General features: G+C 44.4%; 1 protein-coding gene across 2 annotated transcripts in view; it reads left to right on the top strand.

The window, feature by feature from the left end:
• ENPEP (glutamyl aminopeptidase) overlaps nucleotides 1–14800 on the top strand; it is a 71953-nt gene that overhangs the window by 48865 nt on the left and 8288 nt on the right. The window contains exons 11-17 of one of the 2 annotated variants that reach the window (XM_066631682.1): nucleotides 683–762; nucleotides 3992–4125; nucleotides 4238–4293; nucleotides 8847–8997; nucleotides 11760–11833; nucleotides 13676–13777; nucleotides 13921–14091. In XM_066631682.1, coding sequence (XP_066487779.1) covers nucleotides 683–762; nucleotides 3992–4125; nucleotides 4238–4293; nucleotides 8847–8997; nucleotides 11760–11833; nucleotides 13676–13777; nucleotides 13921–14091 — 768 coding nt within the window. The remainder of the gene's footprint in view (nucleotides 1–682; nucleotides 763–3991; nucleotides 4126–4237; nucleotides 4294–8846; nucleotides 8998–11759; nucleotides 11834–13675; nucleotides 13778–13920; nucleotides 14092–14800) is intronic. The other variant, XM_066631683.1, reaches the window with a different exon arrangement.

Consider the following 14800-nt stretch of genomic DNA (forward strand, 5'->3'; position numbering starts at 1 on the left):
CTTCTGAATAGACAAACTTAGGATTGTGCTGTTAGGGTAGTACTGGAATCAGCATACTAGATGATGTGCCATACCTTTCCTATTAAGACCATGGGCCATTGCTGCTAGGAAGCTGAACCAAACCGGAACCCCAAAACGGGTTCTGAGAGTTTTTTTCAGTGACTCAGGACCCACCCTCAAATCTTTTGGTTGCCTTGAACCTGAACCAGAACGGAATACTTAAATGCAAAACATGGTAACAGGTTCAAAATAAGTAAATAAATAAATGATCACTTCCAGTGGCATATTTAATACTTATTATCCTGTCTTATCTATTTTGTTTGTAAACTCCTTACAAAGAAAAATACCAAAATTACAAAACTGCAGTCTCAAATGAATAAATAAGCTGTTGAAACTTGATAAATATTTTTCACCAGTTTGGTAATGATTGTTGTATTCATTTGACAGAGTCACATTATAAGCAAAAATGTTTGATATTGTTCTGCATAAAATGTACCTGAGCCAGCTCAAGATGCCTGGTTACTGGACCACTTTTGAAAGTTAGTGCCCAGACTGGAACTGCACTGGAAAGTGGGAAAATGGTGATCAACCAGAACCAGAACGGAACCCAAAGTTGTACGGATTTGATTAAGCATGTAATCATCATTGTAAATATATCACTCTCTCTTTTCCAAATTTTCAGTTACACGTGGAATATTCCAGTGAAATGGTATGAGGGAAATGTGACCAATGTTACATTCTACAATAAATCAGAATTGTCAGGTAATATGAATTAATAGTAGCTATATATATATATAGCTTTAGTAAGAAGCAAGGAAATAGTAAACTAGTAGTTAAATATTCTCCTTCCAAAGCTAAGCACACTTTATTACGAAGTAACTCCCACTGACCTCAATGGGATTTACTTGAAGTAGTCATGCATAGGAACAGACAGGTAGACTGTTCAGGGAGACTGTTTTTGCATTTCCTATCACTATAAATCAGAACACGACTACATTTCCTAGAATGTCTACTTGATTGTTTTTAAAGGCTTTCTCATGCTTTCCAGTATTGTAAATATCACTCTAACACAGTGGTTTTCAACCTTTTTCATCTCACGACACACTGACAAGGCACTAAAGTTCTCAAGGCACACCAGCAGGTTTTTTGACAATTGACAAGGCACACTGTGCTGCCAGTGGGGGGGTTCACATCCCCCACTGGCCCTATTAATAAATTACCTTCCCCCAAATTGATAACATCCACACTCCCAACCAATCCTATCCCCTATTCTGGTGGGGAGACAGCAGTTGGACAGTCTATAGGAGGCAAGTAAAAATATTTTACTTACCTCCTGATTGGCTAGCCAATCATCAATGGCAGCACAATCTTAACTTGTGCCAGAACAGGCAGGCTGGCTAGCCTGTGCTGTATCCAGAGCAAATATGCAGCTGACTGAGGCTCGACCCAAGTCAAGGGGAAACTTTCCCCTTACCCCAGGGAGAGTCGCAGTGGCCCCAATGGGTCTACTCAGATCTGCACCACCTGAAGAGGTGGTGCAAATCCGAGCAGATCAGAACAGCCTGAAGCTGCTCTGCACTGCCCAGGAATGGGGCTAGGATCCAGCATAACTTCTGGGTCCTGGCCATGCCTCCCACTCCCTGCCTGCCCGCCCAAAGGTCTGCCCTCCCTGCTCCAAAACGCCTCCTTCCCTCCCCCTCCTTGGACACACTCCCAGACGTCCATGCTGGCTAAGCTCAGCCAGCGTGGATTCACCTGCCACCACCACGGAGGCAGGATCTGGCCTCAGCAGGCTGGTATACCTCCGTGCGCGAATGCGGCTTTCTCCTAAGGAGGCACAAACGTGCTTTACAGCACATTTGCGGCCCTCCCAGACCAGAGCAAGGGACTTGTGCCTGCCCAGGGTGTGCTTAGGATTGTGTCCTGGGTCTCCTCCTTTGACCTATGTCAGCCAATTTTCTGGCACAAGTCTGAGGAGAACCGAGGGTGTGCAAGGTTGCAAACAGGATCTGATGAAATTTGCTGCCACCGGATCCACCCCTCCTGCCCTTAACGCACCCCTTGTTCCTTCCCTTCAACATCCAGATACTCCAGCACCTCAAGGTCTCTCTCCTGATTTGTCACTGACAGCTCAGAACCCATTAGCCTATATGTGTTTGATTTTTTGCCCAATATGCATTACTTTACACTTACTTACTTTCAGGCACCAAATGTAGACAACTATCTTTTTCTGAATTTTACTGGATAATATATTATCCTTCCACTTCTGCTTATCTTATTGTTTCTATTGTTTTTTTTTTATTTTAAATTTCTTAATGTCCAGCTGTTTTACTGCATGCCGTTGCTATTTCATCTTGCTTCATACTGAATGTTTTAACTGAGTTTATGCTGAAATGTGGTATAAGAATATTTCAAATTTTAAAAAAAGAAGTTCATGCTGTCATCAGTTTAGCTTTAAATAATAGAATAGCGGAATTTTGGGTGACATCTGATGTTCCATCAAATCCAGGCTTTGAGCAATGATTTGGGTTATTGCTGTAGTTTCTCAAAATGAAATATCTCTGTGAGAATTGAGACTAGAAAGAAAAAACAGAAAAGTATAAATTGGAAAAGACATACAGAAGATTAAGTGTAGCTGGAAAGAAAAAGAAATATCATCAGGCTAATGAAAGCCATAAAGCTAGATACGGGTTGGTCATTTTAGGAAAAATATGCTATTATAGCCCCCCATAATGGTTAAAATTCAAAGGCATTTTTTTTAATCGATCAGGAACATGCAGCTCAATCCTATGCATGTTAACTGAGAAGTAAATCCCACTGAATTAAATGGGACTGTACATGTGCTTAGATTTTAATTCAAGTTATCACAGTCAACGAAAAGCATATCTGCTTTTAGCAAATATGAAGCATATTTGTGATGTTCAAAGTACTTCACTTATGGTAGCTGATGGTGGGGCCATAGCTGAGTGACTAGTAAGATACGTGCTATGCTTATCAGAAAATCCCAGGTTCAATCCCTGGCATCTTCAGGTAGGGCTGTAAAGTCCTCTGCTTGAAATTGCTGCAACTCTGGGGAGTCGCAGTCCAAACCTAATTCCGGGTGCAGCGGCTCCAAAGCAGCTACAGCTGCATCCTGCAGCCCCGCAGCAGCCACAGGAAGTCTCCTTGGGGGCAGGGGACTTTTGTCTCCTTCCCCCAGGGAAAGCCCCACAATGGGGCTTCTCAAGTCTGTGACGGTTATTTTGCCAGTGCAGACTTGAGAGACTCCATGTTGAGAGTCCTCCAAAATGGAGCTCCACCAGCCCTGCCCTTGTTCCTTCCCCTGCCCTACCTTCCCCCTGCCCTCTCTTGAACCCCGGAATGCCTCCTCCCACCCCTGAACTCCTCCTCCTCCTCCTCCCACCCTCCCACCCCTGCTGCCTGGTGCTCTTACCTAGCTCCGGGCGGCATCCAGCCAGCGCTGAGCTTAGCACCGACTGGCATTGGTCTGGCGCCAGTGCAGAATCAGCACATGGTGTCATGGGCATGCCTTATGACCTGTTTGCGAAACCCAGCTCCAGTGTCAGAGGTCAGCACCAGGGCTGACCCTGCTCAGGATTGGGCCCTCAGTCCTGAAATAGAAGGACCAGTGGTTTAACTCAGTAGAAGGCCATTTTGCAGGCTTGTAACTCAGTAATCATATTTACAGCAGCCCCATATGATGGCCCAGGTTACTGCCCATCTATCAGCCCTGGCAGTCTAAAGCTGAGAAAATAGTGACTGTTCCGATGACAGCAAATGAATTTGCAGTTGATGTGAGTTTAAACCCAAGGACAAGGTTTATATCTCACACTCTTGGCCTCTCTTGCTACATCTTTCAGCAACTCTTAGATGCAGTTTTGGTCCTCCCTAATGTCATTTGAAAACAAAAGTATATGTCTGGGGAGTCTGTATTTATTTCATGTAGCCACATGTTTATAAGATCTTCATTGCTGATTCTTAACTACCACAGGAATCACTATTACACCGCCGAGCAATCCTAATGCTTTCTTGAAAATAAACAAGGATCATGTTGGTTTTTATCGTGTCAACTATGAAACGCAATACTGGGCTGACTTAGCCAATAATATGATGGAGAGCTATGAGGTCAGTCTGCTGCAATTAATTTGGCGGGTGGTTTATGGGATTTATGGTTGATTACCCAGAACATCTTGGTTTTTACCCACCAGACATCAACTGCTTCATCTTTCTCCCACAGAATTTTAGCCTGGCTGATCGTGCTGGCTTTCTAGAAGATGCTTTTTCATTGGCCAGGTAGGTGTTGTAGTGAGTTGAATTCATGTATGTATACCGCATTACCACTTGCACTTTGTGATCTTGAAGTCTAACTTCGTAACAGATAATATTTAAGTCAAGAAAAATAATCAGGACAGTCATATGAAGCATATTGGAACAATACCCTCTGTCTATCCTTTCTTAAGGCTGCAGTTCCATGAACATCACTGAATTCAGTGGGATGTAATTCAAAATAAACATTCATGGGACCCAGCTGCATATCCCATTGAGCCCCTTCACATTCTAGACAAGGGGGTCATATGCTTAAGCTCTTGGCAGTGTTACCTTGAGAACCTCAGGCTGGTTCTGGGACAGAGATGACTCAACTCATAGGTGATACCTAGGAACAAATACATTCTTATGTTCTGGACATTAACCCCTCGGTGATGTCACAAGAGATGCCACATTCTGTAACAGGAAGATGAGGGGGAAAAATTCCATCTACTGGCGTTTTTGCCAGTCCCTTCCTTCACTTTCAGCTCTCTTCCTCTCTTCCTCTCTTCCTCATTGGAGACTCACCTATTATTTTCCCCTGACATGTATGCAAGTCAGTGGCGTCATTTGGGTTTGTGTCACCCATATGGGAGGCCAGCGAGTCATCCCTATGATGAACCTCCTCCCATGCAGTGGGCAGGACAGTGCTTTGGGCAATGAGCATGCTGATGTACCATTGCCCCTTCCCTACTGATGTTTTGGCTATAACTTTTGATAGAATAGAGATATTTTAACGTTGTTTGTTTCACTGCTTTCTGCATGAAATTACGCATCCATTGATATATAACATGGTGGTATTATTCAAAAATACCAAGATTTAAAAAACTTTGGCCAGTAGTGGTGTCACCTCTTGTGTGTGGCCAACACCCCCCACACCATCCTAGCGAAAGCCACTGATCTAAATTCCAGCCTTCTTATGTACTACTCTTGGGTAAGAGTGTGGGGTTTTCCAGTGACATCATTTTGATCCTCCCTTACCCAGAGAAGACCTCTGCATCTGCCCCGCTCCCTGCTCTAACCATTTTGGTGCTGCTGCGTCACTGGAGGGGAGGAAAATAGAACAGGGCTCTTACTGAAGCTTTTCCCCCCTTGGCACATAGCAGCCACAAGGTGTCTGTGTCTATGTGAGAAAAAGCTGGTGCTTAACGCTTGGAAAACAGTCACACTCTTGCAAAGCACATGCTTAAAGTGATATGCAGTTTGACCCTGATAATTGTAACTCCAGATGCTCACCACTACTGCATGTGTTTTTAACAGTTCCTTCCAACTTTAGCAAATGCTAAACCTTTCCCTAGATTTAATAGTCGAACTGCATTCAGGCAGCAGGTTTGCCTCAGGCTGACAAGACACTGTGGCGCTCAGCTTGAAGTTGGGAAAGGTTACCTCCAGGACAAGGTACTAAGGAGCCTGGGGCTTTTTTTGCAACTCTTGGATTGTGGCACCTGCACCAATCTGACAAGATTCCATTCTGCTGTTGGGACTAGCAGCCGCCCACCCAGGGATCATCACCATTCCAGTGTGGATTGTGGACTTCAAGGACATGGAGTCAGCACTCCTGTCATTTGAAACGTCATCCTTCTAAAAGCACCCCAAGATCAAATTGCATGACATGATGATGACAGTTTTAGTAGTTTCCTGTCTGTTATCACCTGGCAGAGGCAAGAGCTTGGAGGAGCAAAACTCAAACGGTATTGTGTACAGAAAAAGATCAGTGCTCAAAATGGAGAAGACTCTTCATAGAAATCCCATAGAAAGCCAAGAGAGCATAAAGGCAACTTGAGACGAGCTGTTCCATCTGTAAGGCATGGAATTGTAGAAACAAAATGAAGTCACAGCCTTGCTAAGAGGTTGACTGGAACAACTCAGTGGAAGTATGGATCAGTTGTGTGCAAAAATAACTGGCCTGGCACCAACTGCCAGATTGTAAGCCTCGTATCTTCAGCAGAGATAGTGCTTCCAGAGGCCAGTGAATGAACAGGAATGAATGCGATCAATCCCATTCAGTGGGGACTGAGGATTTTGCCTTAACCAAAGGCTGCCTTGGGAAAAGTGAAGGAAGTATTTGAAAGAAGGGAAAGCACTGACAGTTAGTAGGTCTGGAGGGAAGGAAGGAAGGAACCATTCAGATGGTAGTAGAGCTGGGGGAGCAAAAGTCTTTGGCAGGGATATAAAGGGAAATCTGGGTCAAAGAATCCTTTTCCATTGATGCAATAGCCAACACCTGAGATCACTCCTACCTCCCCCCTTGACAGGTTGTGCACTTTCCTTCACCTGTGCAAAAGCACACATCCATCATGCTCTTTTTTCCCAATCAGCTGTCACCCAGCTGCAAGGCTCTGATCCATGACCACCTCCCAGCCCTAACTTATCCTCATATAGGATAACACACTACTGATGCTTGTGTGTGTGTGTGTGTGTGTGTGTGTGTGTGTGTGTGTGTGTGTGTGTGTGTGTGTGTGTGTATTTTACAAGGGATCAAGTGCAGGTGGATCAGCTTTTATTATCCCAAATGTCATTCCTTTTTGCACCTTCCTTGACAAAACTGCTATGCTGTCAGCAGCACACACAAAACATGTCCTTTAAGCATTATGGTATCAATGTGGAGTGAACCCAAGGGAAAAAAGTGCCCACATTGCTGTTGCAATGCCATCTAAAGGGTTTCAGATCCCAAAACTATATTGATGCAAGCCTTTATGTTATAATTGCAATGTTAGAGATTTCTAATCACAGAGCTTTTGGAGGGGATAAGAGATTTAGAATACATGTCCTCCTGTCTCTCCCCATACTACACGCTAGGTTCGTTCTGTTTATTTTTCTCTCCTTATGTATGCTGGACTGATCTGTCATGAAACTGGGCATATCTCCAAAACAGGCTTGGAGGGCAATCACTGTATTATTACAACTTCCCCCAACAGGCATAGCGTTGATCGTTGCTTGTTTTTGATGTGCCCCAATTTAATCTTAAAGCCAGACAACAGAAACCGAACGCTTATGAGTACTGCAAAAATTCCCAAGTTGAACACTCCATATGGATGAGAAATTAAGCCAGTTAGAGTCTGCTCTATTTCCTCTTTGCGGTATTGAAGAGACTGGAAAATTACAATATCTTGTCTAAAACACAAGTGCTTTGCTTGCTTCTGGAGCTGATGTAGGCAGAGTTTCAGTAAGCGTGACCACTTGGCAACCCTCCCTTAGCCCAGCCCATTATTGGGAATTTCGAGATGCTCAGGATTTGCTCAAATACATTTCTGTTTGCTTTGCTAAAGCCCTAGATGGTGTTCACACATGGCACCAATAGATACACACAATCCTTTTGTATGCTATTTGCGTCACATTTGTAGTGTATTGCTCCCTAGCGGTGGCATAATTCACGCAAGCCAGGCTTGTGGCTCAGCCTACACCCTGCTATTTTGTTGGCCAACTACATTGCATTGAAATCATTGAGTGCAGTGGTTCTCAAACTTTTTCGCATTGGGACCCACTTTTTGGAATGACAATCTGTTGGGACCCACCAGAAGTGATGTCATGGCAGGAAGTGACATCATTAATTTAGGCTTCAGACCTAAGCCACGATCAGCCAAAGGTCCCATTACAGAGCATGCTCGTGGTGTTATTTTGCTTAGCTCGGAATTAAAACATTCTGCTTTGGAAGTCAAAGCAGAACACAGGCTTGCACCCTTCTCCAACCACACAACCCTCCCCCCTTTCCAGCGACCCATCTTCCCACCTAATCAGGGCAAAGCACCAGGCCACTCTCCCACTGGGAGTCTGCCCTGCCCAGCAGCTCTGTACCCTGCATTTTCAGCTCTGTATTTTCAGTGGTGGCTGAGCTAGGTGCTACATGACCCACCTGAAATCCCGACCCACAGTTTGAGAAGTGGGTCCAGTAAGATTTAGTGCAATATATATGACCGGAATGTCGATCATACATATAAACCTTCTCTATGGTGGCTAAAAGCCTTTAGGATCAATCAAGCCAATTCAAAGCCTCTATAACCAATGAGATGATTATGGAAGCAGGATGCTTTATTCACCTTCAACCCTGTCTCCATGTCGCTCTGCTAATTTAGTTCATGCAGTACAACAGCTTTCTGCACTGCAATTGCATCACATCAATGGGATGTCACAGGTTGTGACCATCTACTGACACATCAGTTATTGTGCCTGATGGTGCAAATTTGTTTTCAGGACAGCAGCTCTGAGGATTTGGGGCCCAATCCTATCCAATTTTCCAGCACCGATGCAGCCACATTGCAGCCCTGAGGTAAGGGAACAAATGTTCCCTTACTTAGAGGAGCCCTCTATGACTACCTCCCCACCACAGGGTGCAGTGCATGCCTTATTGGCATGGTTGCACCTGCACTGGAAAATTGGATAGGATTGGGCCCTTGGCTGTTAAATTTAACATGGAAATACTCATGAGGAAAAGTAAGCAAAATAATACTGTGGCTGAATGCAATGATAAACAGTTTGAAACCAGATGATTCCGTATGCTGTATTTCTAAAGCAGGTTTTGATGTTTCTCTCATCTTTTTCAGGGCTGGACTTCTGGATTATTCTTATGCCTTAAACCTAACAAGTTATTTGCAGAAAGAGGAAGGATACATACCTTGGCAGAGAGCAGTAGCAGCTGTATCCTATATTGGAGACATGCTTAAGGATGATAATATACTTTATCCCAAGTTTCAGGTACTGACAAACGTTATGTAGAAATGTATACAATGATCAAACAGGTGGCTACGGCCTTCAAAGCATATTCTGGCCACAGTTGGGCCAAACTGGACTATGAAGAACAGCCTGAATATTTTGCAAGCTGGTAAATATTATTGCAGTTCTTAAAATTACCTTATGAACTGTATGAACGAAGAGCATGTTTATGCTGTGCACTTATTTTGGCTTTATACAAGTTTTATTTCCAACTCTCCCCCAAACAATCCTGGGTATTGTAGTTTGGTACAGATGCCGAGAGCTCACTAGCCTCCTCCTAGAACTGTAGTTCTGAGGGTTTAGTGCAAAGGAGAATGGGTAAAATGCTTTGGGCAGGATCCATGTGCCCACATAAACATTGGCTGTATCAGTAAGAACATAAGAAGAGCCCCGCTGGATCAGGCCAAAGGCCCATCTAGTCCAGCTTCCTTATCTCACAGTGGCCCACCAAATACCCCAGGGAGCAGGCTGAGAGGCAATCCTATCCCTGTCCAGGAGGAACAACCCGAGAATACATTCACTGTCTAAATGACACAAGAAAGCAGTTCTGAACACTTTGTTTTTAGCACTGACACAGGAGAGAATTATTATAGGTTGCACTGAAGAATAGGACAACATAGGCCATAATTCATTGGAACGAGTTCTGTTATCCCAACAGAAGGCAGACTTTTGTGATAACAAGAGGTGAAGTTAAAATTATGTGGCGGGGAGACTATTTGGCCAGACATGGTGACAGGAGGATGAAAAATAGCTTGCTTATTGTGCCTAAGACCGACCGCTCCCATCCGCATGAAATTCCACACCCTATCAGTTGAATGCAAAGGCTTGAGTTGGATTCACCTACTCAGGCTTGCCAATGAAAAGGTTACACCTTGCCTCCTGTGCTTCTCTTTTCAGTATGAGTCTGTTGATTTGTTTGAAACATTTATATCCCACCTGTAAAAGGTCCACAAAGCAGTTCATAATACATGCGAAATACCTAAGCAAGAAAGGGCTTGAGGCAAGGCCTCTGATGAGAAAGGTGATGGGCAGGCAGGCTCACGTAGGTGAAGGTGGAACTTGGCCCTGGACCATTTCAGGCTTTGGCGGTAAGAATTCCAGTGGCTGAGCTCCACTGGATACCGGTCTGCTTCCAAACCCAGTTCCAAGGCTAGACTTTCGACCCAGCTGACTGTCTGGGACCACATTATCTTCAGAACTGCCTCCTACAATAGGAGTCTGCTGGTCTTTAAGATTGGCACAGGAGCCCTGCGCATGGATCCACAGCCAGCAGTGACCAGGAGCAGGATCTTTTCAACAATGGCCCCATTTCTATGGAATACCCTGCCAAGGGAGATTAGGTTGGCCCTTCCCCTCCCCATCTTGAGGTAATGACAGTCGATCCTTTTATTCTGTAAAGCATAGCATTTGCTTGTTTGACTCCATCAAAGACGATTGACTTTTATTGTTATGCTTTTAGCAGGATTGTTTACGATCTTGCCTTTGTTTTTATGACGTTTGTTTTAATATTGGTAAACTGCCTTGCTCTGTTTTAAAACACAGGAAATCAATAAGCAAACAGCACTTTGACCAGTATTATGTCACTTTCCATAATGACTGTGGGGTTTATGTTTTTTTTTACAAATTGCTAACATTTTCAATATAGGTAGCAGGTTCTGTCTGCTGGGCTGTGCTCCAACACTTCCATTCATTTCAAACAAGTTTAATTGAGAGCTGAGCTCAGTATGACCAGGGCCTGCAAATGCAGTGGCACCAAATTATGAAATGTAGGTTATAACCAACACTATTTTTCATTCTGTCTGATTTTTTAAGTAGCAGTTTGTCGGAAACAGTGATTGTGGTGATTTAGCTCCCCTCGCTTCCTTCTCTTCCCCCCCCCATCCATTTCACTGTGATACTTTGAAATTGTCCCCTTTAAAGAAGGACCAGGCAGACAAGTCATTTTGTGGACTCTTGTCCTCATCATCTGAGTCCAGAAAGAGCAATTGCTTCTTGCCAGAGCCACCTGCTGGGATCTGCATCTGCCCACTGTTTTGGCATCTAAGCTCAAAGAGTAGAGAGGGATGCCCTGGTGGTTGTAAACAGTCAATTGGACAGGACAATAACCTAATCAGACCTAGGTTTCTTAAGGTCAAACCCAAGGATGTTTGTGTATGCACAGCCAGTTCACTCACTCCACTGGGAATCAAAGAAGTATAATGAGCTGAGTGGGTATAGCTAGGGACCAGTTAGGTAAAGGTGTAATCACCTGCCTTTAATTTTGCTAAGGTTCACATGTGGGCAGAGCTAACATTTTCCAAACTTGCTTATGCTTTTCTTTCTTCCTTATTTTAGCCTAACTTCTCTGCTTTTTGCATTCTAATAAACCCTTTTTCTGTTTGAACGTGTCACCTGCTACTGTTGGTTGAACTCAACCAGCTCTTTGCCCTTTTCCTCCTGGACCTTTGCCTTCCAACTACCTAAGAGGCTTTGGAGAATTTTTCGGCAGCTGGCTGAAAGGCTTCCAAACATAATCTCCCTCCCTCCCCCTCCCCCCCCCCGGCTTTTGTCCTTGTTATGGCAATAGAGTCTACCATTTTTTGACCTTGGGCAAAGGGACCAACCTGGGGGAAGGTGGGAGACACAGTCACCCTGCAGGGCTCCCTCACTCTGATCACTACAATAATAGACATTTTCTAGCACGTAATAACTAATATTTTTACTTGAAGCTCCAAAATGGTTATGGTACTATGCCTGTCTTTCAGGAATATTTTCGGAGCCTGGTCAGACCCATTGCAAGACAGCTGGGATGGAGTAATGATGGAGGACATATCATGAGGTGACACATTTATTTCAGGACTATATACACAGGCTTGTTTTAGGTACATAGAAAGCTGCTTTACACTGAGTCGAATCATTGAGGCATCTAGCTAACATTGTCGACACTGACAGGAAGTGGGTCTCCAGGGTTTCAGGCAGGAAGTCTGTCTTTCCAGAACTCATTTGCCAGACCTTTCTATATTCCAGGCATGCCTTATGTCTCCTCAATATTCCCTTCCTTATTTGAAGGGGGGGGGGGATACTGCATTTAAAAGTTACAGTCCTATGCACATTTATGATGCTTAAATCCTTCTGTGTACAACACACAGCAGCCATACTCATTAGCCTATAACAGGGGTGCCCAAACCCCAGCCCTGGGGCCACATGTGGCCCTGAAGGCCTCTCAATGCAGCCCTCAGGGAGCCCCCAGTCTTCAATGAGCCTCTGGCCCTCCAGAGATTTGTTGGAGCCTGCACTGGCCCAACACAACTGCTCTCAGCGTGAGGGAGACTGTTTGACCTCTCGCGTGAGCTGTGGGGTGAGGGCTCCCTCCACTGCTTGCTGTTTCACGTCTGTGATGCAGTAGCAGCAGCAAAGGAAAGGCCAGCCGTGCATTGTGCAAGGCCTTTTATAGACCTTGAGCTATTGCAAGACCTCCATTCATTCATATAAGTTCACTTTATTCATTTATGTATACTTATGTAAATATATTCAAATTTTAAATGTAAATTAATTCTTTCCCCCCCCCGGCCCCCGACACAGTGTTAGAGAGATGATGTGGCCCTCCTGCCAAAAACTTTGGACGCCTATAACAATCAGTGCTAAGCTGATCAGCTCTTTAACACTAATCAGCTAACTCTATAAACCTGAGTGTCCACCCGCTTTCTAATGGCTTCTTTTATGGTATAAGTTACATGTTTCAGAAAGTGTCAGACACATTGTGGGCTATGTATGGATGCATATACTGTACAATCAAAGGCCAGGATCTAAAGAGTTGCTTTAAGCACATACATACAGATTCTTCAGCACCCCCATTTTGTCTATTTCCTCGAAACTGCAGATTCACAAATTGCTTTTTAATGTCAGTTTCAAAAGCAATTTTAAAAGCCGTTGGCCAGGTAGCGTGGAGAGCTCCTGTTTTGCAAACCCAATCCTATGGGCTCGTCGCTCTGGCAGAACTCGCATTCTGCCAGCGCTACCTGCTTTATGGCTGTTTTAAAAGCGCTTCTGACAGAGCAAGAAGTGTGTGGCTGATGCCTGGGAGAAAAGCTGGAGCCTTCCTGCATGTGTTGAGGGATTGCTGACCACCTGCAGAGGCTGGTAGGATGTTGGGGAGGTTGGAAGGGGTGGGGTGTGAGATGGTGAAATGGGATGAAGAGAAGGCAAAACTGGGCAAGGAGGCTGTGGGAGAGGGTGGATCTGGTGGTAATGGCACACACCTGGTCCTATCTTCCCTTTTTGCATCCTCTTCCCCTTTCTCTCCTTGGACCTGCGCCAGCTAAAACAGCTGCCGCAGGTCCAAGAAGATTCATTGCAAAGCAGAAGCCTTATGGAGGTGAAAGGGGATTTAAATCCCCTTTCCCTTCTGAAGACTCCCAACCTGACTCCCATTGCTGGATACAGTGCACTCCTTTTCGGTGAGGCTGCATCAGCTGGGGGGGAGGGTAGGATTAGGCTCTGAGAAACTCAAGTCCAAAGTCCCCTTGGGTGTGAAAAACTGGTTGCCCTGTCCTTTATAGAATCATAGAGTTGGAAGGGGCCTATGAGGTCATCTAGTCCAACCCCCTGCCTTCATCACATTGTTTAGTGTACATTTGAAAGATAGTAAAAAAAATATTTTTTTTTCTCATCTTCTCCTCAGCCTCCTTCGTGTGACCGTTCTAGAGTTTGCCTGCAGTATGGGTGACCCTGAGGCTTTGATCAATGCATCCAATTTATTTAATGACTGGTTAAATGGAACAAGGTGAATATATGCAGCTTTGCGGCATACACTGTAAGGCAATATTTCTGCCGCATCCTAAAGACTGACAGTTTCACTTTATATATTTGTTCAGTGAAGCACATGGCAGGCAGATGCACAACAAATGTTTCTTTTCCTACTTTTAGTCTAGATGTAAATCTCCGTCTCTTAGTGTACCGCTACGGGATGCAGAACTCCAACGATGAGCAAGCCTGGAACTACATGTTTGAGAAATACCTGGATACAACGTTAGCTCAAGAAAAGGAAAAGTTGCTGTATGGCCTGGCATCAGTGAACAGTGTCACCCTTTTGGACAGGTTAGTTTAAAATAAGTCAATGACATTTCTTAGTAGTTGCAACTCCCTTTCTCTGACCTTTCTTTAGCCAACGGCTTGCAGTATCATTTCATATAACTGGATAGCCTCGAACAGACTGTGTTCCACTTGCAGCAAACTGGGGTTTTCTGGAAGCTTCTCAGGGTTCTTCAATTAGAAGATGAGCAGTCTTCTTGAAAAACTTCTACTTAACACTTCTCTGAAACATGCAACTGCAGAGGTGTGTTGGGTGTGTTTTCCAGTACGCACTCAGTACACATGGGGTAACAGACTCTGTCCAGTGGTATCTCTGACACTGACCCTAACCTGGCCTGGGCTGCACCTTCCCATTAAGGGTTTCAGGTGCGATCAGAGCACCATTTTAGTAGGCATGGTTGTTCAAATGTAGGTGCCTATGATCTCATAGAAAGAGGCATGCAGGCGATGTGGGCTAAAGCCAAGGGAAACATCTATTAAATAAAGGAAATAATTAAATATCCATTACCCCACCACCATCACTCTCACAGGAGATACAGAGTGTGTTTCAGTTTAACTTGAGTTGTGAGGCACTTTGTGGCAGAGGCTGAGTACGCATTTTTGAAAAAATAAATTCCACCTGGCAAGAGAAAAGTTAGGCTGCAATCCTAACCACACTTTTCTGAGAATAAGCCCCATTGAACAAAATAGGACCTGGTTAGACCTGAGTAGACCT

Source organism: Tiliqua scincoides, chromosome 6 (assembly GCF_035046505.1).
Source record: "Tiliqua scincoides isolate rTilSci1 chromosome 6, rTilSci1.hap2, whole genome shotgun sequence".
Classification (NCBI taxonomy): domain Eukaryota; kingdom Metazoa; phylum Chordata; class Lepidosauria; order Squamata; family Scincidae; genus Tiliqua; species Tiliqua scincoides.